Source organism: Leptosomus discolor, chromosome 2, assembly GCF_034619465.1.
Source record: "Leptosomus discolor isolate bLepDis1 chromosome 2, bLepDis1.hap2, whole genome shotgun sequence".
Lineage (NCBI taxonomy): Eukaryota > Metazoa > Chordata > Aves > Leptosomiformes > Leptosomidae > Leptosomus > Leptosomus discolor.
The window spans coordinates 116804514-116827460 of NC_141392.1; the positions used below are offsets into that span (position 1 = coordinate 116804514).

Genomic DNA, 22947 nt, shown 5'->3' on the forward strand with positions numbered 1-22947 from the left:
CCTCCATGAAAAGAAAACAACTAGGTGTGGTAGACCTTCTCAAAGCATCTCCAAAAAAGATACAGGTCCCTGCAAAAGCTTGCACTCCTTTAAAACAAAGTGCAACACCCTTCACTTCCAAGACAGGGGAGCACCCGGATTTGATTCCTTTGCTCAAGATCCACGGGTCTGACTTCCTTAGGGAGAGTCTCGAAAATCAGCAGGCTACTTTGGCTGCCCTCTTCGTCTCAGAGCTACTTAATGGCTTTGCTGGCCTTGCAGTCACAGAATCACAGAGTGGTTTGGGTTGGAAGGGACCGTTAATGTTCCGCTAGCCCAACTTGCAAGTCTAATTACCCCTAGCCTAATCCCCAGCCTGCCATTTTACTGCTTAAGAGGAGCAGTCATAAATGGGTGAACCTCGCTCGGTTCTCTGAAATAACAGCTGCAGTGAACTCCCTACCGCCCTCACAGAAAGGACAGCACTGCCGCTCGGAAGCAGTGAGAGCTGTCGGTCGTGTTCCGGGAATGGCGGTGGTTTATATCCTTAGTGTGTCCCTTGTTAGCTGCATCTCTGTGAGCAACGCTGATCTGCAGGTACGTCTGGTGCATTTACAGGAGCAGATCCCGTTCTGAAGTTACTCATTTTCCCACATACTGCCTAGCAAACCTAGGCACACAACGCACAATTCTGGGTTCCCCTTTGTCAAGAATGAATTCATTAATTAAAAAATCAGTGAGTCTGAAATACTGCAGTCGCAAGAATTGCTGCTAAATGCATTGCTATAGGAATCTGTCGGTATTTCATGTTTTAGGCCAGCAGTGGCCATTACCAAAACCCGTAGGGGGGTTTACTGAGATAAGAACTCTGGCCCAGTGGGCCAAACATCCCCTTTGGCTAGCTTCTCCCCAGGGCCTCAGAGAAATGTGCCTCCGAGCCACAGACTCTTCGTACAGAGTGACTTTCCCATCCACGCATCCTTTTGCCCCACCGTTGCTTCACAAACGCAGCCTTTCCCCTCCACAACCATTCACTACGCTAGCTCTTCTCTTCTTGACTCTTCTGTTGGTTTTGACCACGTAACCTGGTCATTAACTTAGCTCCTGCTGCATCTCACTGCACTGATACTGTTGCCTGAATTCCTACAAGATTCACAGCCTGTTCCTGTCTCAACGCTCTCTTCTGATACAGAAACATTTGACCCACTGTATGCGGCTGCATCCGTTGGCCAATTTTAGTGTTTAAAACTACACATCTTTTTTCCCATGTGTGGGAAGAACTCTTCTGAGTTGCCTTAACATCCTTCAGATTTCCCATTTAGCACAAAAACTGGTACAAAAAGGCCTTTCTTTAGTTTGATTCCTGTAAACCCATTTGACAACAGCCAGGCTCTCAGTGTGCTGAAAAGCCCAGTCTGCTCTATTGCTGAAAATAGTGGTAGTATTTCCATTTGTTTTCCCCACCTGTCTGTGCAACTCTAAGTTTCTTTGTAAGTTTCTTCGTAAGTTTCTTCAAGGAAGACTTTCTGTTCTGGGTTGTTGGGGTTTTTTTTGGACTAGCTAGTAATTGGCATAACATACTGAGCTAGTGCAAATGAGAACACTTCAGTTTAGGACCAACAAAATTCACAGCTGAATTATAATGAATTTTGTCACTAATCCCATTTTTGGACTTAGTCATTACTATACTACTGTTCTGAAATGCTGACTTGCCAATGGTCATTGCTCCTGTAGACATGTTCAGCTTTTCCATAGAAGCTGTTCTGCAAGAGGGTTAAAGGAAATGCATGAGGGGAGGTGTCAGCAAACAGAGCGTGCAGGCCTGCAGCACAGATCTTCATAGCTTGGCCCAAGAAAGAAGTGTCTCTCATAGAAGTGCTTTGCTAAGTATCTCTATGCTAGAATGGCCAGGAAGGTGTCAGCTGAAGACTTGTTTCACCGGCAAGATGGCTTTTGTTCCTGAGTCATTCACCCCCTCATAATTGGGTGAGGTATAAACAAGCTTCATAAACATACCTCAGAGTCACAACCACCAGAGACAGCCATTGTAACACAACAAGAGTAACTAATGGCATCACTTCATGAATGTGAATAGTTTGGAGTGGCAAAGCCGGAGATAACACCAGCTGGTTTTTAGATTCATATTCACGTCTTTCACAACAGAGCGGCTATCAATGCTTATCTTAAGAAAAAAGCCTGTGCGTCTCAATAGGAGTGTATTTTCCTTTCCAGTGGAGAATTAAGTTTCAGGAACTCTTCAGGCTGAGTGTGGACTGTGGTTCTTTGAAGACAGCATATTATACTCAGTACAAACAATGAAGCCTCAAAGATGAGCATCAAATTGATTCTCACTCACTTCATATATTAAGCAGTAATGAGTAAACACTCTAATTTCTAAAAAGGGAAAAAAGTTCAAAGACATATCCTAGGCAATGGAAGTGTTCACAAGAGCTCTGAATAAGAGGCAGCATTTTTTTTGTGCACTTAGAATAAGATAGTTAAGCCACATCAGAACAAGGAAGAGTGCAAAGAATGTGTTTGTGTGGTTTTTTTCCTCTTCTAAGGAAAAACATTCTAAGAATCCCTAAGTTTTAATTTAGTTGCATAAAGTGTCACCAGCTTTCATGAACTAGAAATTATCTGTATCTTCAAAAATGAGAAACCACAGTATAAAGGATAAACTAGAAGATCTGCAACAGTACTTTGGCTTATATAATTTCTTCCATCTTAGGTTCATCAACACCCTTCTACCTATTGCCGTATCAAATACTGATCCTCCCAACTGCAGTAGGTTCTTCTGATAGGGCTCTGAACAAGCAGCCCAACACCAAGTGGACTTTGCTTAGGGTAACACTGGACATCAGCGGTCATCTCTGCTCTTGTGGTGTAATCACTAGACTCAATGTTTTTCTTCCGTCTTAACCATACCTGAAGCTCCCCAGAATTTCCTGTTCTTACACAGCGTTGGGGGCTGATCACAAGTGACAAGGTCCATCTACATGACTGGACACATCATTTGAATACCAAAACGCGGGCTCAGAGCTCGTTAAGACCCCGGTTCTGACTCACCATTATAGCATGAAGACATACCTACTGGGTCCCCATTTCCATGTAGAGAACCCAAACCTTATTCTGTGCCGAACATGTCTTCATGTTGAGAGCAACAAGGCATAGCGCAGTGAATGTACAATGCTAGAGATATAGTCAGGAAGGGAAATCCCGGCTTGCTTCGTGAGCATAAACAAAATGGTTGGGCACTGTAATACTGAAAAGTAGGTGTCGATGTTATGCATGTATTGCATAAAGTATTACATAAATAGTGACAGTGTATTCATACATATGTGGGCTTACCTTTAATTATATCTGCAGGTTTTACAGACTTCTGAAGTACTGTTTCCAACACATACCTCTTCCTAGGCAGTTAGTCAAACACAGAACAAAAAATAAAATTCATCAAGCTGAAATAATGTATTTTATAATACTGCAAAATTCAAGGTCCTTTTCTGAGTCAGCTCTCCCTCTCTTGCAGTACAGGACTCCTGTCTTCAGCTAACCTCCTATCAGGCCCCAACAGCCGTTTGTGCATCCGCACCCCCCTCAGTGCTGGGGTGGGGGCCCAAGGGTGAGCCTGCGTCTGTAGCAGAAAATGGAAAAGGCAGGGTGAGAAGGAGGAGCAGCACCTTATTTTTCTGCAGGAGCTGCTGGGGGAAGAGCCCACCACCCACCCAGCTATACCTTTGCTGTTCCTGTAACACCAAGAGCAAAGAGCTTTGCAAGGGGGAAGCAGAGATTGGCTCTTCAAATGGGAATAATCAATTCCCATTTCCCTGGCACAGGAAAAGTAGGCACCAGACCACACCCCCGCAGCTTGCAGCTTGCTTTGCCTACTGGCTTGAGCTGGTTCCAGACGGAAATCCAGTTCAGCTGGAAAACTTCTTCCCTCGTAATACATCCTGTCAGTGGACTGCAAAACAGGAAGTTTATGTGTGTAAATAAGAGTGCCTTTCCACTGATTTTGGCTAAGGGCTAAGAATTAGAAGGCAACATCTGTAGATTCATCCAATTTGCATTCAAGAGAGCAATACTACTTCAGAGTGATTCTTGGACATCGTCATTACATCATGAATTTATCAGCTGACTGCAACACTGACAAGGGCAGTTAGGAAGCTATGATCTGGGACCAGAAGGAGTCCTCCAAGCCTTGAAGCACAGTTCTTTTCTTCGTACAACGTCAAGTGAAAATTTACCAAATGGAATTAAAACCTGGTCCCCTTCTCCCACACATACTTCCCCTGGAAGGCCAAGAAAAGATGTGTAATCCATTTCATCCTTCCTTTTATTCATATCTATTTATAACTTTACCCAAAGCATACAGATGGGAGTAATTACAATCTCCACACATCACTATCTTTGTGAGATCATTAGTTTTTCTACTGGTAAAATTGTACAAGATGAAGCATTATCTGCAAATACATGTTTGTAGCAACTTCATAAAGCATCAGCCAGAGATACAAAAGAGTGTCATAACCTATGTGACTTTTCCAGGAAAACTTTATTTTTCCTTGATATTTGTCAAAGTGAAGTTATACTTAAACAGAGTGTTAAAATTAATCCTTTGTCTTAGCTTTTTGAGAAGCTAGGCAGTAACTGGCACAGAGACAGGCTGAGCCCGCTTGTCCCTAAGCTTATCCCAGGAGATCAACTTCACAGTGCTCTAAGTATGGCCCAGAGCTCGTTGTACAGCCTGTACCTGCTCCACAAACAAAGTGTTCTGGGCACACAGGAGCAAAGCCTGTCCTCACGCTGGTCCTGACGGCATGCTGAGACACATCCCACCCCTGCGTGGGGGAAGAGCGGCGGCAGAGTGATCAGCCCTCCATGCGTGACAGCAGGCAGTGCGACGCAGGGATAAGCCTACCCAGCCCCACCCTGGACTTCATGCCGTGACCCGGAGGAAGCAAACAGGCAGAGGCAGCCCACAAAACTTTCATGAGCTGCTGCAAGGAACGTCACCCTGGTTTTCTTCCTGGCTGTTGTTCTCTGAGCGCTTTTCCTAGTCCCCCAGTAGTAGAGCAGGACCTCTGTGCCGCTACGCTACCAAATACGCTGGATGCTTCCTCCCTTTTGCGATTAAGAAGAGGCAGGTGGGCAAACAGCCCTTTGGTCTTTTGGTTATCGGGAAGAACATGCCGTTGCAGCAGCAGTGGGACAGTCTGGCGAAGGGAGCTGCCTTCTGTGGGCCTTAAATGTCATTTCTGGTCCAAGGTTTCATTAAAAAAATAGGTTTTGGTGAAATCTTTAAGGCATTGAGTTTGGTACCTTCAGTTACTATGTCCCCTTTTCACCTAAGAAAAACTGGAATGATGTGAGCCAGTATTATTATGGTGTTTTTGACAAGAATCGTACAGAGAACACTATTTTGTTATAGAATGATACCTAACACAGTGAATGTGAAGTTATCGGTTAAGCTCTGAGCATGTGTTGTAGAAGTTTGTTTTAAAAATAATAAAACCATTTAGTGTGAGTGAAAGTATTACAATACATCTACTCATAAATGTAGGAATGCATTTCACTGATTAAACAGAATTTTGGAGTTGAAAGTACAGCCATGTTTTAATTCCATTTTTAATCTTGCTTGGTAGAAAATTTTAATGAAAAAGTTTATCTGTATTCTTAAACTGACAGCATTCATCTGATAATGATTCTGCAAAACAGAACTCATAGGACAAGATAATCTAATCTTGAATTAAAATGAATTCTAAAATCTAAAAGGAGTTCTTAAGAGTACAAACAAGTGCAAAGAAATTGTTGAGACTAATTTAAAGTACTGCTAGGAAAACAAAAAGAAAACAGGACAGGTTTGGAATGCTGTGTGTATGTACGTATCTATACACTGTGTATACATGCAGTTATAAAATTAGGAAATAAGGGTGTAGAGAGGAATGAAGGAAGAAATTTGTTTAATATTCCTTCAGTGGGTGAAGGAAAATGTAGGAATGGCACTTGATACAGTAGCTGCCTGCATTGCCAAAATGTGGAATCCTGGAGCCAGCATCAGTCTAAAAGTGTTGATTTTGGGTAGGTTTATTTTATTTTGCTTTGTTTTTTTTTTTTTTTTAAAGGCAGTCATTGCTCCAGCAGCCTGAGGAATGAACCCTTACACAGATACTCTCCTGTTGCTCTCCATGGGTCACATAGGATCTTCTCTGGTTGTATTGGTTTCTAATGTTTGCAGTATCTAGTGGTAAAAATGCAATCCTTATTTGTATGTTTAGCTTCAGAATACTATTGTAATCATATCAAGAGTAGCATTATCTTCTATATTATAAACCTTTCTAATAATTATTTTCTATTTCTCATAAAAATAAAATGTTTGTAAACTGAACTTTAGGTCACAACTCTTGACCTTTGCAAGGAGCAGTGGGATCAGTACTCATGAAAGTTGTAATTATTTTCTTTTCTGTTGTGGTTCTTATTTTGTGTTATTCCATCACTATTTTCTGTAACGTTTTTTTTTATTTAATAGTACACCCATGCAATATATAAGAGTGGGTCTGTTTCTGCCCTATGCCCAGCTCAACAGAGCAGCCCAGAGAACATGCAGTACGATACTAGTAGCTTCCTCCTGAATACAGTAAGATAACTAAACAAAATATTCAGTACCTGACTGGCAATGTGTGGGATACCAAATACATTTTCATGCAGAATATCTGTAAAACAAAAGCAAATCTTTCAAAGTTTGATAGTTGCAGAACTAGGATATGCTGAGTCCTTCCTGAGCAAGAACAGGGAGCCTCCAGCTCGCGTTTCTGCAGCCCCGCTGCAGGCTGTCTGCAGACCCAGACAGGAAGCCCTAACTCAGCTTACGGTAAGTTCTTGTTTTTTAGATTCCCTCTTAAGCCCCTGGGCTCAGATCTGCTCTTGTAACAGGACAGGAAAAGGCAGTTACTGTTCAAACTTAAACAAGCTTGATTTCAGTGATTGTTCTTGTGAAGCCTACGGCTGTCATGCATCCTTAAAAATGCCTTTTTTTCCCCCCCATCCTACTTCCAGTAGCCAAAGCTGAGTGTTTGTTTTTGGTTTTTTTTTTCTAGCTGCATCTCACGTTGGCATTTTTACAATCCCAGGCAGAGCTTCTATGCTGCAAGGCATACAGGGGACCCTGGTCACTTGGGGGCAACCAAGCACAGCTGTCCCCTGGGTACGCAGGGACTGACAGCACCATGAACGGAGCTGGTGGGTCCAGGTCATCTCCAGTGGGGTGGAGGCCCATAGCTGCATTGCTTCAGGGCTCAGATGTGAGAAGAGCCAGGATGTACCGGGGAGGTAGAGGCTTAGAGTCAAACACTATAGGGCACCCCTTCCCCAGGCAGGTACCTTGTCCTGGTTTAATCCCAGCCAGCAACTCAGCCCCACACAGCCGCTCGCTCACTCCCCCCCGCGGTGGGATGGGTGTGCGAATCAGAAGGGTAAAAGTGAGAGAACTTGTGGCTTGAGGTAAAGACAGTTTAATAGGTAAAGCAAAAGCTGTGCACACAAGCAAAGCAAAACAAGGAATTCACTCGCTACTTCCCATCATCAGGCAGGTGTTCAACCATCTCCAGGACAGCAGGGCTCCATCACAGGTGACAGTTACTTAGGGAGACAAACACCATCACTCTAAACATCCCCCCTTTCCTCATTCTTCCCCCAGCTTTTGTTGCTGAGCACAACATCATATAATATGGAATATCCCTTTGGCCAGTTGGGGTCAGCTGTCCCAGCTGTGCCCTCTCCCAGCTTCTTGTGCACACCTAGCCTTCTGGCTGGTGGGGTGGTGTGAGAAGTGTGGGCTTTGACTCTGTGCAAGCACTGCTCAACAACAACTAAAGCACCCCTGTGTTATCAACACTGTTTTCAACACAAATTCGAAACATAGCCCCATACTAGCTACGATGAGGAAGATTAACTCTATTGCAGCCAAAACCAGCACATACCTCTAAATGAGTCCCCTTTCCTTCTCCTGTTTTTACGCAGGGCACCTGGGGTACATTTTTTCTTTGCCACAGTGCTTTTTCTGGGCTCAAGACCTTTTCAGACCACCACTTTCCTAGCCTTTATCTCCTCCCTCTTTTCAAGCAGGCATCTCTACTTGTATAACGAGTGCAGGCACCAAGAACTGCAATTGCAGTTTAAAGCCTGCATTTTGGAGGTAAAGGTATTCAACTTGGGTTTCTGTGTCTCCATGTTCTCAAGTAGAGAAGGCCGTCAAACCCCCATCATATGTCCTTGAGAGGTGGGCCCGTGCAAACCCAATGAAGTTCAACAAGGCCAAGTGCAAGGTCCTGCACATGGGTTGGGGCAATCCCAAGCACAAATACAGGCTGGACAAAGAATGGATTGAGAGCAGTCCTGCGGAGAAGGACTTGGGGGTGCTGGTAGATGAAAGTCTGAATATGAGCCAGCAATGTGCTTTCACAGCCCAGAAAGCAAATCATATCCTGGGCTGCATCAAAAGAAGCGTGGCCAGCAGGTCAAGGGAGGTGATTCTCCCCCTCTGCCCTGCTCTTGTGAGCAGTACTGTGCCCAGCTCTGGGACCCCCAGCACAAGAAGGACATGGACCTGCTTGAGCAGGTCCAGAGGAGGCCATGAAGATGCTCAGGGGGCTGGAGCACCTCCCCTATGAAGACAGGCTGAGAGAGTTGAGGTTGTTCAGCCTGGGGAAGAGAAGGCTCTGGGAAGACCTTATAGTGGCCTTCCAGTGCTTAAAGGGCGCCTACAGGAAAGGTGGGGAGGGACTCTTGACCAGGAAGGGTAGTGATAGGGCAGGGGGTAACGCTTTCAAATTGAAAGAGGGGAGATTTAGATCAGATATTAGGAAGAAATTCATTACTGTGAGGGTGGTGAGACCCTGGCACAGGTTGCCCAGAGAAGCTGTGGCTGCCCCCTCCCTTACAGTGTTCAAGGCCAGGCTGGATGGGGCTTTGAGCAACCTGGTCTAGTGGGAGGTGTCTCTGTCATGGCAGGGAGATTGGAACTGGATGATCTTTAAGGTCCCTTCCAACCCAAAACATTCTGTGATTCTGTGAGTTCTCTAACCCTTAGTCCCTCTCATACAACTTGGTGTTTTGGTTTGGTTTGGTTTTTATTTTAAAAAAGAAAATCTTCATCCCTGCACAAGTTTGTAAGTATAATATTGGTGTCTGCCTCCGAAGAAAGCTATGGGAAATGGCTTTGCCCACTCCATCCTCAGATTGTGGGTCATTTTTAATCCCCATTCTGAGATTTGTAACTCTTTCCCAAGCATGGGACAGGGAAGCCAAGCCCGTAACTGTGTTCCAAATACCACTCTTGGGACCTAAAATTATATATTGCAAAATAGCTGCTCACATTTTTTTTCTAGCTCTTACCACTGACACTGGCCTTTATCTTAAATTACCTTTCTGTAGTCCTTGTAGCTATTGCTGAGATAAAAATAGACCTAAGGACATTAAGGAGAATTTTCATTCATGTCTCGAGTGTACTCTATTTGTGTAACCTTAATATTGAAGAATTAATATTTGTTGTAGGGTTTCTTTTTAATCAGTAATGCAAAATATCAAAACAAAATGTAGACTGAGCCATGTTTCACTAGACAAAGCTGCCTTATTGTTTAGAGACCAGTAGATGGCAACCACCCGTTGCAATGTCAAAGGTAACTGAAAAGTGAGAGTTTAGGTGGTGTATTTATTATGTGACAGCTTGAGCAGCAAAGCTCTGCTACTCCACGTAAGGAGAAAGCAGTACTTTTATTTTTACTCCTCCTGATACACACCTTTTGAAAGGGAGCAGTGAGATGCCATTTTATGTAGCCAGTTTTGACAAATTATAATTGTGACAATCCATTTGACTAAAATACCTTAGCTCCTTACTGCTAATATCAGTCAAAAAAAGAACAAGTCAGTGGAAAAAACAGTCCAAAGCAATCAGACTGTCTTATCTTCCACAGCAATAGCCTCAAGTTCTTATCATGATTAATTAGATTAATTATTACTTTAGGTAGAAGCAGTTTGAACTGAGTAACAATGATCCTGGGACTGGAAATAGATCTCCCTTTAGGGACACTGAGGCTGTTGATGTAGCAGTTAATTACTCCTGGTTATCTGAGTGGTCTTACAGAATTTTTTTTGACATGATCAAGTTTGAAGAAATTCTGATTCTTTCTGCCACCTTAGATTAAAAGTTATTAATTTCTAGGAGGAAGAACTGTAAAAGTTTGAAAAGATCCTCTCAGGCCCTCCAAGAACCTTGCATTCCCACTTCAGAAAAGAAGCTACTTCATTAAAACAGGAAAACAGTTATGGAAATATATCTGTAACCTTACTAGAAGGGTACTTAACTACCTGTAGTCATATTAAGTTTTCCTTTAGCATTGATTAATCATATTTTGTGAATACATTTTCAATTAGGATTGCTATACATAATGCATGTATGGATGCACACAGAAGTAGAGTGTCTACAGTGCAGAAAACCCCAGACCTTCAGACCTCTGAAGGATTCCAGCATTGCCTAACACCGTGATTTGCAATTTTAAAAAGAATGCCCAACAAACAGCTAAACCAGCTAACAAGAAGAGCACTGTCACTTAGTAGAAGTAAAACAAAATACTCTGCATTACTGGGATGCCTCCCTCCAAGTTCTCAAGCACTTTGCAAACCATTAACTTGAAATGAGTTGTTAACTTGCACCCTTGTAGTACAAGGTGCATATGTTTATTCTCAGAATTCACATCTTTGCTAGGAAGACTTAAAAAAACTACTTGATACACATAAAGTAACCTTTTGCTTTTGTAAAGCTGCAACTTGATCAGCTGTGAATTTTTATAAGAGACCTCAAAATTAGGAGAAATCCAGCTGGGATCCATTTCCTAGTGAATGCTAGTGAGTTGTTTTTACAAATAGCTTCTAATATCCCTTGCAACCCCCCCCCCCCCCAAACTTTTCTCATTATTTCCTTCATCTAATAATAAGATTTATACAGTAAACCCCCCCTACTCCTTAGTGAGATTTGAGTTCTAAAGGCCTCCAATCTGATGCTAAAATTTGTGCAACTTTATTTGCTTTAACATGAGAAATTATATGACTTGTATATGTTGTTTTTCTTACAGGCCCCTAAGTTTTGCTAGAACTCTTGCAGAAAACTGGAAAGCTAGTAAGATGATTATTAAAAAAAAAAAAAAAAGGCAAGGAAAGAGAAATCTAAATTATTTAGAATAGAAGGAATTTTTAGACAAACAATAAAATACTTCTCTGTTTTTATTCATGCTTTTTTTAGCTCAAATGGCCGAGGAGAGCAGATAGTCTTAAAGATTCAAAGTCTGCTGTTTCCATGAAGGGATGAGGAAGGTCTCACTCCTGCGTTCTGGTACTTATCACAACAGAAGTCTGCAAGAGACCACCAAGGACAGTAACTCTCCTTCTTTGCAATTGCAGTCAGTAAGGTTTAGTTTAAGTGCAAAGGTATCCGTATGGAAATTTCCTTCTGCTCAATACTTTGTACATATCACAGATCACAAAATACACCCTCATGCAGTGTAACAATATTGAGATTTATTGCAGATCCCTCTTTGGTTAAGACACTGGAAATATTCCTCGTTGAGCGAAGCCATAGCATATTGTGTGATAGGCTTGTTTGTTTGATCACTTTATAGTGGGCAATGAAAATACGATTGAGCACTAAAGCAGGTGCTTGAGCACTGACTTTCAATCAAGGAATAAAGTACAGATTTGCACGGTGATTTTGCTTACCTGATCCTTATTTCAGGTGCCATTTGAAGCATAATTTAAAGGAGAGGTAATCAGGGACACAATCCAGGAAGGTGCTGAGTGATTCTGAGGTGGTGCTGAATGCTATCCTTTACCATTGCTTGCAATGAGACTCAAAGATAGTGAGTCTTGGCAGGACCTGAACAGTGATAAATTCTCAAGATAAGATGGGTAATGAAAGAATGCAAAACACAGAGGTAAGTGTGTGTCAAGACTTCTTGACAGCATTCAGCATGACTTTTGTAATTATTAACTTAACCCTAAATGCCTAAGATAGTCCTTATTTAAAGGCCTCAGTTTTATTCCACATTATCCCCTAACAACAACGTCGCCTAACATTTCCACGATGAGGAAAAGGAAGACAACAGATTCACCTCGTTCATCCACAGATCTGAGTGAAGGGAAGGAGAAATTAAGACTGAAGCAAGAGGTTGGCCTGATTAGCGGAGTGTCATTAATTGCAGGCACCATGATAGGCTCGGGGATCTTTATGTCCCCTGAGTGGGTACTACATCATATGGGGAGCCCTGCCAGCAGCCTGCTTATCTGGGCAGCGTGTGGTCTCCTGGCCATGTTTGGAGCCTTGTCGTATGCTGAACTTGGAACCATAATTAAAGAGTCTGGAGGAGAATATATTTACATCTTGAGGATTTTTGGTTCTTTTCCTGCTTTCCTTTTCGCCTACACTTCTGTTATCCTGGTGAGACCAGCTGGTTTGGCAGCTGTCTGTCTGAGCTTTGCTGAATATGCTGTTGCGCCGTTCTACCCAGGATGCTCATCTCCGCAGGTTGTTGTTAAGTGTACAGCTGCCGCCTGCATCCTGCTTTTAACTATCATCAACTGCCTCAATGTGAGGCTGGCGACATCTATTATGAACATTTTTACAGCTGCCAAACTCTTGGCTTTGTTGATGATCGTGGTGGGCGGATTGGTGCTCCTTGCCAAGGGACAAACTCAGAGTTTTCAAGATGCTTTTCAAAACACGACTGCAGGTATCGGGGCAGTTGGAGTGGCGTTCTACCAGGGACTGTGGTCCTACGATGGGTGGAACAACCTGAACTATGTAACTGAGGAACTGAAGAAGCCTGAGGTGAGTGAGTGAGCTGAGTCTTACCTCCTTAATCCTGCTGCAAGTATGTTTGATTCTATCTATGATTGTGTTAAGAGAGGTAATCAAGAGATTAGAGCATCAAGGAAAGGCTACTGAGCTTTCCTCCTGGTTTGTTCTGTCTTCTGAGGCAAGACACCTATGAATGTGTCCAGAAAGGATAAAAATTAGTCTCTAAGCAAAACAACAGCTTACCTACAAGAAAGCACTAAAATACCCCATTGACTGGAAAAAAAGCTAGTAGGCAGCACTTCAATGCTTTGGGATGAAGGTTTGTCTTAGTGTTTAGAGGATCTCGCTATAGACACCTAGATTGATGCAGAAAAATACTCACTGCTGTAATGCATAAAGGTTTTCTTAACACCACGTGTTCCCTAAAAGACTTGATCAATAGTGTGCACATCAAAACCCCACTTATCTCTACTCATTGCATGGAGGGGGAACTTCAGAGCAAGCCGAGCCTCGCTGGAGAGGGAATCTAATTTCTTAATGACCTTTGTCTTTAAATGTCTACTTTTTAGGCATTGTTCTGTCCATACTTTAGGCACTGAAGTAGCGCACTTGCATCTCACATCAGCTCTCTCTGTGCCATCCTCTTTTCACAGATCAGACACTACGGCAGTGAGCAACCCTTTTTTAGAGAGAGCTGTGTGAGTGCAGAGGATATGGAGCGTGCTTTCTACCAGTGCAGCACACAAGATTTCACAGATTATATGAAAATACATAGTTAAATATTAACCTAAACGGCAGCAAAGATCCTAGGGTCATGTGGGACCACAGGACTATGAGCACTCGTATTCAGACCCTTGCAGAGTGGAGGTGATATAAGGAATTGCTATATCTTGTCCTATGGTGGGAATGGGGAATGCAAAATTTGGTATTTCAGGTTTTTAGATGTATACAGTTGCTCTGTGATCACCCTGCTCATTGCTTTTTTCCAGTGCTTTCAGCTGCATAAGGTAGTGTTTGTTGATTTTATTGAGCTTTAAAGTGATCTGTGGTGTTCCAAGATAGCATCCTCTCACTAGGAAAAAAAATCCTTCCTAGTGCAAATCTCCGTTGTGCTGCCCTGCTTTGATTTAGCCTGTAGAGGAGTTAAAGGTGATGCAACACACACTGGTACTTCGTCCATGTCAGTAGGATGTTCATGGGAAGATGCAGCACCCCAGGAGACATAACACACTTGTAACAAATAAATCAGTATTAAAGTAATCAAGAAGTATGCAGCAGACATCCAGACATCTTGGGCAGCTATGAACCAAAATCCTTTTGAATAAGATTCGGGTTTGGTTTGGGTTTGTTTTTTTAAAACTAACTTTCGGAATGTACAACTTTACTGTTTGCCTGATGTCTTTGGGAGACTGGTGTAAAAACCACCATGCGAAACTGGATCTAAGTCTTGTGGAAAAGCTTAGTGAGCAAAGGAGCTTGAATGAGAGTGGTGGGTGGTGGCAAAGACAAAAAAAAACCCTAAAAAAGTCCAGTGCAGGCGTAAATGTGCTGCACCTAACACTCTTGTCGTCCCTTTTCCAGGTGACGCTTCCCAGAGCTGTGATGATTGCCATCCCTTTGGTTACATGCCTGTATTTGCTGGTGAACGTGAGCTACTTAGCAGCCATGACTCCATCTGAACTTCTGTCTTCAGGAGCTGTGGCCGTCACTTGGGGGTGAGCTCTGCATGTGACAACACAGCCAATGCAGTCCAGAGAAATACGTGTTCTCTCCCCAGTTTCAGGAAATTTCGGTGCTATTCCCAGTGGGAATGGCAGCACTGCATTGGTCAGGCTGTGTTACGGGGAAGTGTGCTGCCAGTTCCTGCTCTGTCACCTTCAGGGCAGTGTATAGCCTTCGCCCACCAAAGGCCAAGGCTGATCAGCCCCAGCCGGCCCATGGTCTCCAAGGTGCACCTAGGCTGCCAAGATGGGGTGCTCTGCAGCACACCCCTCACTCCCCGTTCCCATTCATTCCCACTGGGAACCTGCGGATCCCCTCCAGCTTACATTTTTCCCCTGGAAAGTGGCCATAAAGAGGGGGTGAAGTGAAGGATGCAGTGAGGGTACCTATCCAGACCTGGGGACTGGAGATGCCCAACATTTCAGATATTTTAAAAAAAGTGGAGAGGACAACGTGCTGCCCTGATAATGCAGAGGCAGTGGTTTGGGAGTGAGACAGGACCCAGCTGGGTGAATCCTGTCTCCGCACCTGGAAATTAGACCAGACCAGAGTCTTTTGGTTCAGTTTCTCCATCTGTGGGGAAATGGAAAATGACACTGATCTCAACAACACCTTTGAGAAGGAGAAGTGTTATACATGGGTTGGGTAGCCTTTGGTAATTGCATCTTTAAGTGGGCTTGTGCTTTTCCAGAGCTGCACAGAAACTACTTGTACCTTCCATCAACCTGAAGTGTTTGATGGTATTAAACAGGCTCTGTGCAATGCAAGGAAGAGAAGGAAGGGACTGTCATGAGAGATGTAGGCACCATTGATGTCTAACCAGATGGTCTTGCACCAGAGCATCCAGCCTTAGTGTAAATATTTCCAAAGACACGGAATCCATGATAGCCTTAAATGAGTCATCTGGCAGAAATGATGACACAGTATATCCAGAGATTATGTTGCTGCTTATCCTTTTCCTAAAAAGTCAGCAGTGGCTTTGCTTCTGTGTGCATTTCACAAGATCTTCAGTTTGAAGATCTGACTGAACTCTTGCTAGATGTGTTCTCTAATAGCCTTTCATGCCATTGTAAGTAGGAGCTTTTAAAGATCTAGTGCTTTGTTTGAACAGGTTACAAAGCCTCACTAAGCTGCAGTGTCATGAACTTTCTCTGCACTTCCTTTCCCATTATTCCTCATTAACAAGTTATTTGTGAGCTTCCTCCTTTTTAACACATCTCCTTTTCCTGCCTGATTAACCTTTTCACCCTGCGAGAAACATTGAACTAGCAACTAGAAAACTGGGCACTCAAAAGCCTGGAGGGCAGGTGGATAGCCACAGGCTGAGGAGGGTGTAATGGCTGTGGTCCACGAGCAGAGATGCAGATATTCAGAAAGAATGGGAGGAGTATAAAGAAGCCAGAGGAGGACATACCACATTTAAATGCACTTATTCCCATATAAGAAGAAAACTGCCCGAGAGAAACATTGTTCAGTGGTGAGAGGTGCAGCCACAAAAGGAGCTCATGAAACTCTTACCAGCCTTTCTTTGATGCCAGTGATTTAACAGCAACTGCAGAGCTCAGTTTGCTTGTAAGAGGTTACTCGTAGTAGACGCTGCATTTTCAGGGTCCAAACAACAAAGCACCCATCTCATAAATGCGAAATACACAATTGATAAAGATTTTAATATTAATTCTGTGATATATGTTGTTTTCCCTTGAGATCTTGTGGTTCTGGTATCGCAAGATCATAGGAGATGCCCAGATTCCGTCATTTTGAAAAAAGGGGAAAATTTTCGTTCTGGTTATTGCAAGTAGCTTAATACCTTGAAGCCTGAAGGACCAGAACCCACGTATTAAGCTTCTAAACTACATTTTTAAAATTATTGTGATAGATATGCTCCAGCCATGATTTTGGAAAGCCCAGCTCTTGATTTTTGAACGTTTGGAATAGGTGATACTAAAAGAGAGTACGTATGGCTTAAAGACTTACACAATTCAGGTGGAAATATAAAGTGTACTAAAAAAACTTTTGAATTTTTGATTTTTGCCAGTTATACAAACAGTGTGCTTGTTTGTGTATGTGTGTGTATATGTATGTGATAGTTACCCCAAACACCAGTGTTTATTACTCAATTAATATTCTTCATGCTGCTTCGTTCCAGAAGACAAGCTTCACTTTTAGGTGAGGAGATTATAATATCTTCCAAATATTTAAAAACATAGAAGAATCATAGAATAGTTTGGGCTGGAAGGGATGTTTAAAAGTCATCTAGTCCAACCTCCCTGCAGTGAGCAGGGACATCTTTAGCCAGATCAGGTTGCTCAGAGCCCCGTCCTGCCTGACTTTGAATGTTTCCAGGGATGGGGCTTCTACCACCTCTCTGGGCAGCCTGTTCCAGTGTTTCACCATCCTCATTGTAAAAAATTTCTTCCTTATATCTAGTCTAAATCTGCCCTCTTTTAGTTTAAAACCATTACTCCCTGTCCTATCGCAACAGGCCCTGCTAAAAAGATTGCCTGCATAAACCTTGAGCTCTATTTGTAACCCTGCTACTTCCTCTGTTATGGAGAAAGCCAGCCATAAATGTCTGAACATACTGTAGGACCCAGCTTCTGGAAATCAAACAATTGCTTTGGCTTAAGCCTGGTTCACAGAGTAGCAGAAATACGTGCATGTGGGATTAAAGGGTTAAATTCCTATGCCGATTGGGAAAGAGGTTATAATGCAGGATATTTCTTCAGGTCTGGTGGGAACAGTTTTTCTGTGATTTCTAAGCTAATATTGTTGGTTGTAATAGCAGTACCTCCAGGATTCGTGCCACAGCATCTGTACACAGAAGAGGGAGCTTTGCCTGTCATGGCACCTTTGTATATGATTGCAATGCAGACGGATGTAGAGATATATACACCAGGCAGAAAGAAAAGCTGCTGTTTCTGGAAAAGACAAAGTTGCTAGCGAGTAAATATTATGGGAACTGGAAGAGGGCTTTAAATCATTGGAAAGGCTTTGGAAAAAAATTCAGTGAGAATAATGGAGGGAAGAAACCTGTCTGGTTCTACAATGAGTATTTGATACATCTACGAGCTGGATGTTATGCTGTGAACTCTTTCTCACCTCAGAGACAAAGTCCTGGGCAGTTGGGCATGGCTCATCTCCCTGTCAGTGGCACTGTCTACATTCGGTTCATCGAATGGCACGTTCTTCAGCGGAGGCCGCATGTGCTACATTGCTGCAAGGGAAGGCCATATGGTAAGGACGAAAAGAAAGGGGTCTGGCTTGCTTCGAGCAACTTTACCATCTTGTGACACTGAAGCAGAGAGGAAAGCACTGTGTTTGTTCAACTGGTAGAGTGACAGCTCTTCAGTGGTTTATTTCTTGCTCAAAGACTTTCTTCCCTGTCTCTTTCAAATGTAATGTATATGTTGTCTTCTGACTTTCTTCTTCAGCCACGTAATTTCGGAAAGGTACATAATTATATCCAGCCTAAATTTTAAGAAAGGCTTTGAAATGAACAACTGAAATAGTGCTGTATTGAAGCACCTGGCACTGGTTCTGGGGTGACCTAGGCAATATACCTGCCAGGGAGAGGAAACTTGGCCGTGCTTCTGTGTTGTAAGGCTCCCTTGCTCGCACTAGGAAGGTAGCCCAGCGCTGGCAAGGTGCCTTTGCATGCTATACTGACTACACAAGCTCGTCTTCAGAAGTGTTCCAGCCTTTCCATGGGGTAGTCCAGTTCAGACACAGTGCAGGATATCTCTGATTTTCAAGGTTCATGCCAATTACAAGGTGATACCGAGCCTTACATCTCCTTAGCTGGGGTTTTTAGTTGGTTTTGTTTGGTGGGGCCATATCTGATAGCCCAGCAGAGGTCAGGCTGCTGCAGCTCCATGCTGCCTGGTCTAACTGGTAAGTTCAGCATGGATTCCCAATAGGCACACACACAAACACAAGTATGCAATGTATATATGCACACACGCACATACGTATATATATGTGTATATACATATGCAGACAGCAGGCCACACAGATCTACACACACTGACAGCAGGCTGACACAAATGCTAGCACAAACAGCATCAAGGGCCTCATCTTGTTCCCCTCTCTGGCTGATCAGGGGTCTGTTAGTGGGAAATATGTATTTATAAACATATGTACAGTGTGGGTCCCTCCAGCAGCTGGGCTCAGACATTCAGTCTGCCCAGTAGCTGCTCCTGGATCCCAGTCTCCCCAGTTGCTGATACCTGGGCATACAAGCTCCCAAGGCTGCTGCCCCACTCCAGCTGCTGGTACAGACCCCCTCACTCACAGGCACTCACCCCCACACCTACGCACACTCCTTCTCCCTCTGAGTGCTTGGGCTGAGCTGCGCCTGTCCTCCTCTGTTTTGAGCAGGCATGTTGTGTTCCTCGTGGACTTTTCTGCTTCTTTGGTCCTTCCTCTTCACACCATCTGGCAGTTCTGCTGTCAGGTGCAAAGGATACCACTCCGCACCAGCTCCACTCCTTGTACATAGGAGGGAGTCTTTTATGTATATGAATGACCAGGTTGGTGGACATGACTGGGTTGGTGGTTACCGGTTTTGGTGGTTACTGGTTCCACAGCTTCTCTTACTGATGACAGTTTCTTCTGTATTGTGGCATGCTCTGTGCTGAGCAGTTCACAGATGGTCTGAATTTGACCATACTAGACTAAGAGCTGGACGCTTATGCCATTTCTCAGACACTCAGCTCTAGCAGAAGTCCTTGCATGATATTTTGGTTGGGGAAAAAAAAAAAAAAGCAGCCTTTCTCATGAAACTTTCCCAGTGAACCAAGCAATAAAGAGGCTAGTAATCCTCTCTGTGTTCTGGAACAAATCCAGGTTTGCTTTGTGGTTAGTTGCATAAATTTTTCAGTAGTCCTTGTCTCATTTTTCAGACAGCCCAAGAGAAGTCAAGTCCCAGAGAGACGTGACAGAGGGCAGAAGAGTGGGACCATGCACAAAGTCCTGATGGTGATTGGGAAAGCTCTGATTTGACTCAGCCTTAGTCTGTCACAGTAGTAGTTTGAAAACCTCATCTTGCCTGCCTAAACTGAGCATATTTTATATGAAATCAGTGAGAACACAATAAAAATATCCTTGAGGGAGGCTTCCATGTTTACACTCCTCAGAACTGAATTGCTTGTGTATTATGCTTATTTGATGATAGAGTGGCTCTGGCTGCAGACAGAGCTCCCCCCAGCAGCTGAGGGGGATGAGTAAGGATCTCCGAGTACGTGATATGATGGTACATTGTTTTGCTTTGGCTTTCAGCCAGACATTCTGTCTATGGCTCATGTGCGATGCCTCACGCCCTCCCCTGCTCTGCTGTTTACATCTACTGTGTCTTTAATAATGATAATATCAGGAAGCTTCACCAGTATCGTAAACTTTTTCAGGTATGTATGTGTAATGTTTCTGTTTGAGTCCCCTGCGCTCCTGGTTTTTGACGTTGTTTTAGAAGTATTTTCTTTCAGTATTTTTTTGAGCCTGGGCTATTGCTTTCTAACCAATATTATGGAGGGGGGGGGAAGAATGAAAAGAAAGAGCTCAGGAACCAGCTTCCTTACAACGCACGAATGCTTCTGTCACTATATACTTAACTGGATGTGATTCATATTGAAATGAATGTATAATACTCAGATCATTCTGAAGTTCTTATTGTGCTGGAAAGGAAATGAATGGAAGAACTACTCAATTTATACCAATATTCTCCTTTTTAATTGAAGATATGAACATTTGGGATTTGCAAGGCAGGCCTGATGTTCCTGGGTGATCTCACCTCAAATGTAATGCTGTCTTTTTTTTTCTTTTTCTTTCCTTTTTTCTTCCAGTTTTATAGCATGGCTTTTCTATGGCATGACTATTTCTGGTCTCCTGTATTTAAAAATCAAGAAACCAGAACTGCCAAGATCTTACAAGGTGAAGTAATAACATAAAATCCTCAAACCCTTTTCTTATATTGCCCAAATGACTAAGAGAGCATTATGAAGAAAGAGCAAGCACTGGGCTGGTTGCTTACAGATTTAGTTATGGTTGTCCTTCCTTATTTAATTTCACGTTTTGTCTTAGCAAACTCAATGAGGGGCAAGATAGTAGGAATATACAGGCATAAGTCAAGGTTGAATTCTCTATGTTGATAAGCTAATAATGCACTGCCACTGGGGAAAATATATCTACCATATCCTCCTTTTCTTAAGAGATTTAAGAAGAAAATTAAAGATATTCTGATCAACAATGCAATCACCTGTTTATGCTCTCAGAGTTTGGTCACACTCCTCAGAGGGTAGCTGAGGTGTAAGAACCTTGCAGAGGACAAGAAACTCAGCAAGAATGCCCCAAGTCCTTTGAGATGGCCAGGGGACAGGTTTGTTCCCCACAAAACAGCTAAGTGGAAGGAAATCAGGAGTTACCTGTTCTTCCCCCTGGTGCCATGAGCGAGTTCAGCTGCAGCGCTTCCTCAGTGACCGAGGGAAATATTTTTACAGAAAAGATCCCAGCAACAGAGGACCCGTGAGACCATGAATGCAGGACAGTGACTTTTCCCTGAGACAAGCTGAAAGAATGTCCTGGTTTTCATGGGATTCCTCCAGGAGATAGATGACAGACTGACACTGCCAGGCTGTGCGAAGCAATGTTGAGTGTCCTGGGGGGCTTAGCACGAAGAAGAGCAGTGCTCTATTAAGTCTTCCAGTGACTGGCTTCTGTGGCTCTGTCCTGAAATTAGGATGCTGGATGAGGATTTTCACCCAACTTGTTGGCTGAACGGGCTTTAAGGAAAATAAGTTCTGTTTCTGCAATAGTGTTTCATACACTGTATAAAAGTCCCACACTCCTCCAGACCAGTCCTATGAGGATGTCAGCCTGATGCAGCCTTTGGCTTAATGGCCTAACTCTTTCCTTAACTAGAAGCAGCTCATGTCTGAAGGTTCCACGACAACTGACAATGCATGGCTGATGTCCTGCAGAATCTGTATGTGTGTTGCAGGTTTATATTTAAGGGAAAGATTTCCCTTGGTTTGAAAACAACCATTTTAATTAGCATTTTGCCAAAACTGTTGGAACACAGTGGGGAGGAAGCAGAGTAGAGCATCCCATTAAGGCAGATGAAGCCAATGGCACGTCTTCTCCATGCTCTCACAGGTACCTATGAACAACATTTCCTTTGGTCTGTATCAGTGCCCTTGTGTTGGACAAAAGGCGCAAAAGTAAAAAATGGAAAATCCCAACTTGTACGTTCAATTTTTCACCTTCTTGTGGAATCATTCTGTCTTGTGCATTCACTAGCCTTGAGGGAGGATGGCTTCAAATTTAGTTTTAAGTGCTTTCTGACCAGACTTACAGAAATAACCTCTGGGATTGCCTGTCCACTTATCTTTCAACACGTGAACAAACCATTTTGTCCAAAGGCGCTGAGGTTCAGTTATGTGATTTGTACGTATTGCTGTGTGTTTTGTCTACAGCTCAGCTTTTGGATGCAAGGTAGTAGGGAGAGCAAGAACAGACCTGGCACTAAAAGCAGTTTGCATCTTCAGGTCTAGGAGAGCAGGGAAGACCAGGGGTTATGGTGTGTGGCGATGGTGTAGCTCTTGCAGGCATGTTCAGCCTTGGAGTGTGGGGTGGGCTGGGAAGCAGAATGTCTGGATTAATTGAGATTTCTAGGTAGTGCCTCAGGTTGCAGAAAGGTTTCATCTAAAAAGCCTTCTGCTGAAGTTTCAGGGTTGTCCAGACTCACACTGGCCCAGGATTATGTGAGTCTTTATGCTGATGTTTTGCTTTCACAGGTCCCGATTATCATCCCCATAATCGTGCTGATGGCAGCTGTGTACCTGGTGTTAGCTCCCATCATTGATCGGCCCCAAATTGAGATCCTCTACATCGTCCTGTTCATTTTCAGTGGCATCATTCTTTACTTCCCACTGATCCGCTTCAAGTGCCACCCTCGCTTTTTACAGAGAGTCACTTTACATCTCCAGTTGTTCCTGGAAGTTGCTCCGACCACCAGGGATGCAAACTGAGATAACACCCTCCTGGCGTACAGCTGCTGGCCCCTCATGGTTTATCCCAGCACCTTGGTTTTCAAGGCTCAGAAAATAGTTTTCTGTAAGGGAGAATGAGTAGAATGAAGGTGCCACTAAAATGTCTAGCACAGAGGGACATGACTCCTCAAGTTTCCTTAAGACTTTGGGGACATGTTTTTCTCATTTTCATCTCTGCCTTGGTAGGTTATATACAGATTCCAAAAGAACATGTGCTCCTGAATTTTCCATCCCAAGAAGAGCCGTTCATCAAAATCTAAGCTCTTATATTTCAAGGCAACAGGCAACAAAAGACTGACAATGAAATATAACTCCTACAGCAGTCTATGACCTCAAGCCATTCCTGGCAATGCTTTTAAT

General features: G+C 43.3%; 1 protein-coding gene across 1 annotated transcript; it reads left to right on the forward strand.

The window, feature by feature from the left end:
* The first annotated feature begins 12109 nt into the window (after positions 1-12109).
* On the forward strand, positions 12110-22587 carry LOC104348896 (b(0,+)-type amino acid transporter 1). The gene is made up of 6 exons (XM_009954279.2): positions 12110-12853; positions 14405-14538; positions 17650-17779; positions 19823-19947; positions 20383-20470; positions 22333-22587. Exons 1-6 carry the CDS (start codon positions 12110-12112, stop codon positions 22564-22566), a joined length of 1455 nt encoding a protein of 484 aa, XP_009952581.1. The 3' UTR covers positions 22567-22587.
* The last annotated feature ends 360 nt before the right edge of the window (positions 22588-22947 follow it).

Excerpts from the sequence above, each read along its gene's own strand:
- LOC104348896 (XM_009954279.2), top strand. The coding sequence starts at position 12,110 with ATGAGGAAAAGGAAGACAACAGATTCACCTCGTTCATCCACAGATCTG. Across the intron at positions 14,539-17,649 it reads GCTGTGGCCGTCACTTGGGG|AGACAAAGTCCTGGGCAGTT; the intron begins GTGAGCTCTGCA and ends TTCTCACCTCAG. Across the intron at positions 17,780-19,822 it reads CTGCAAGGGAAGGCCATATG|CCAGACATTCTGTCTATGGC; the intron begins GTAAGGACGAAA and ends TTTGGCTTTCAG.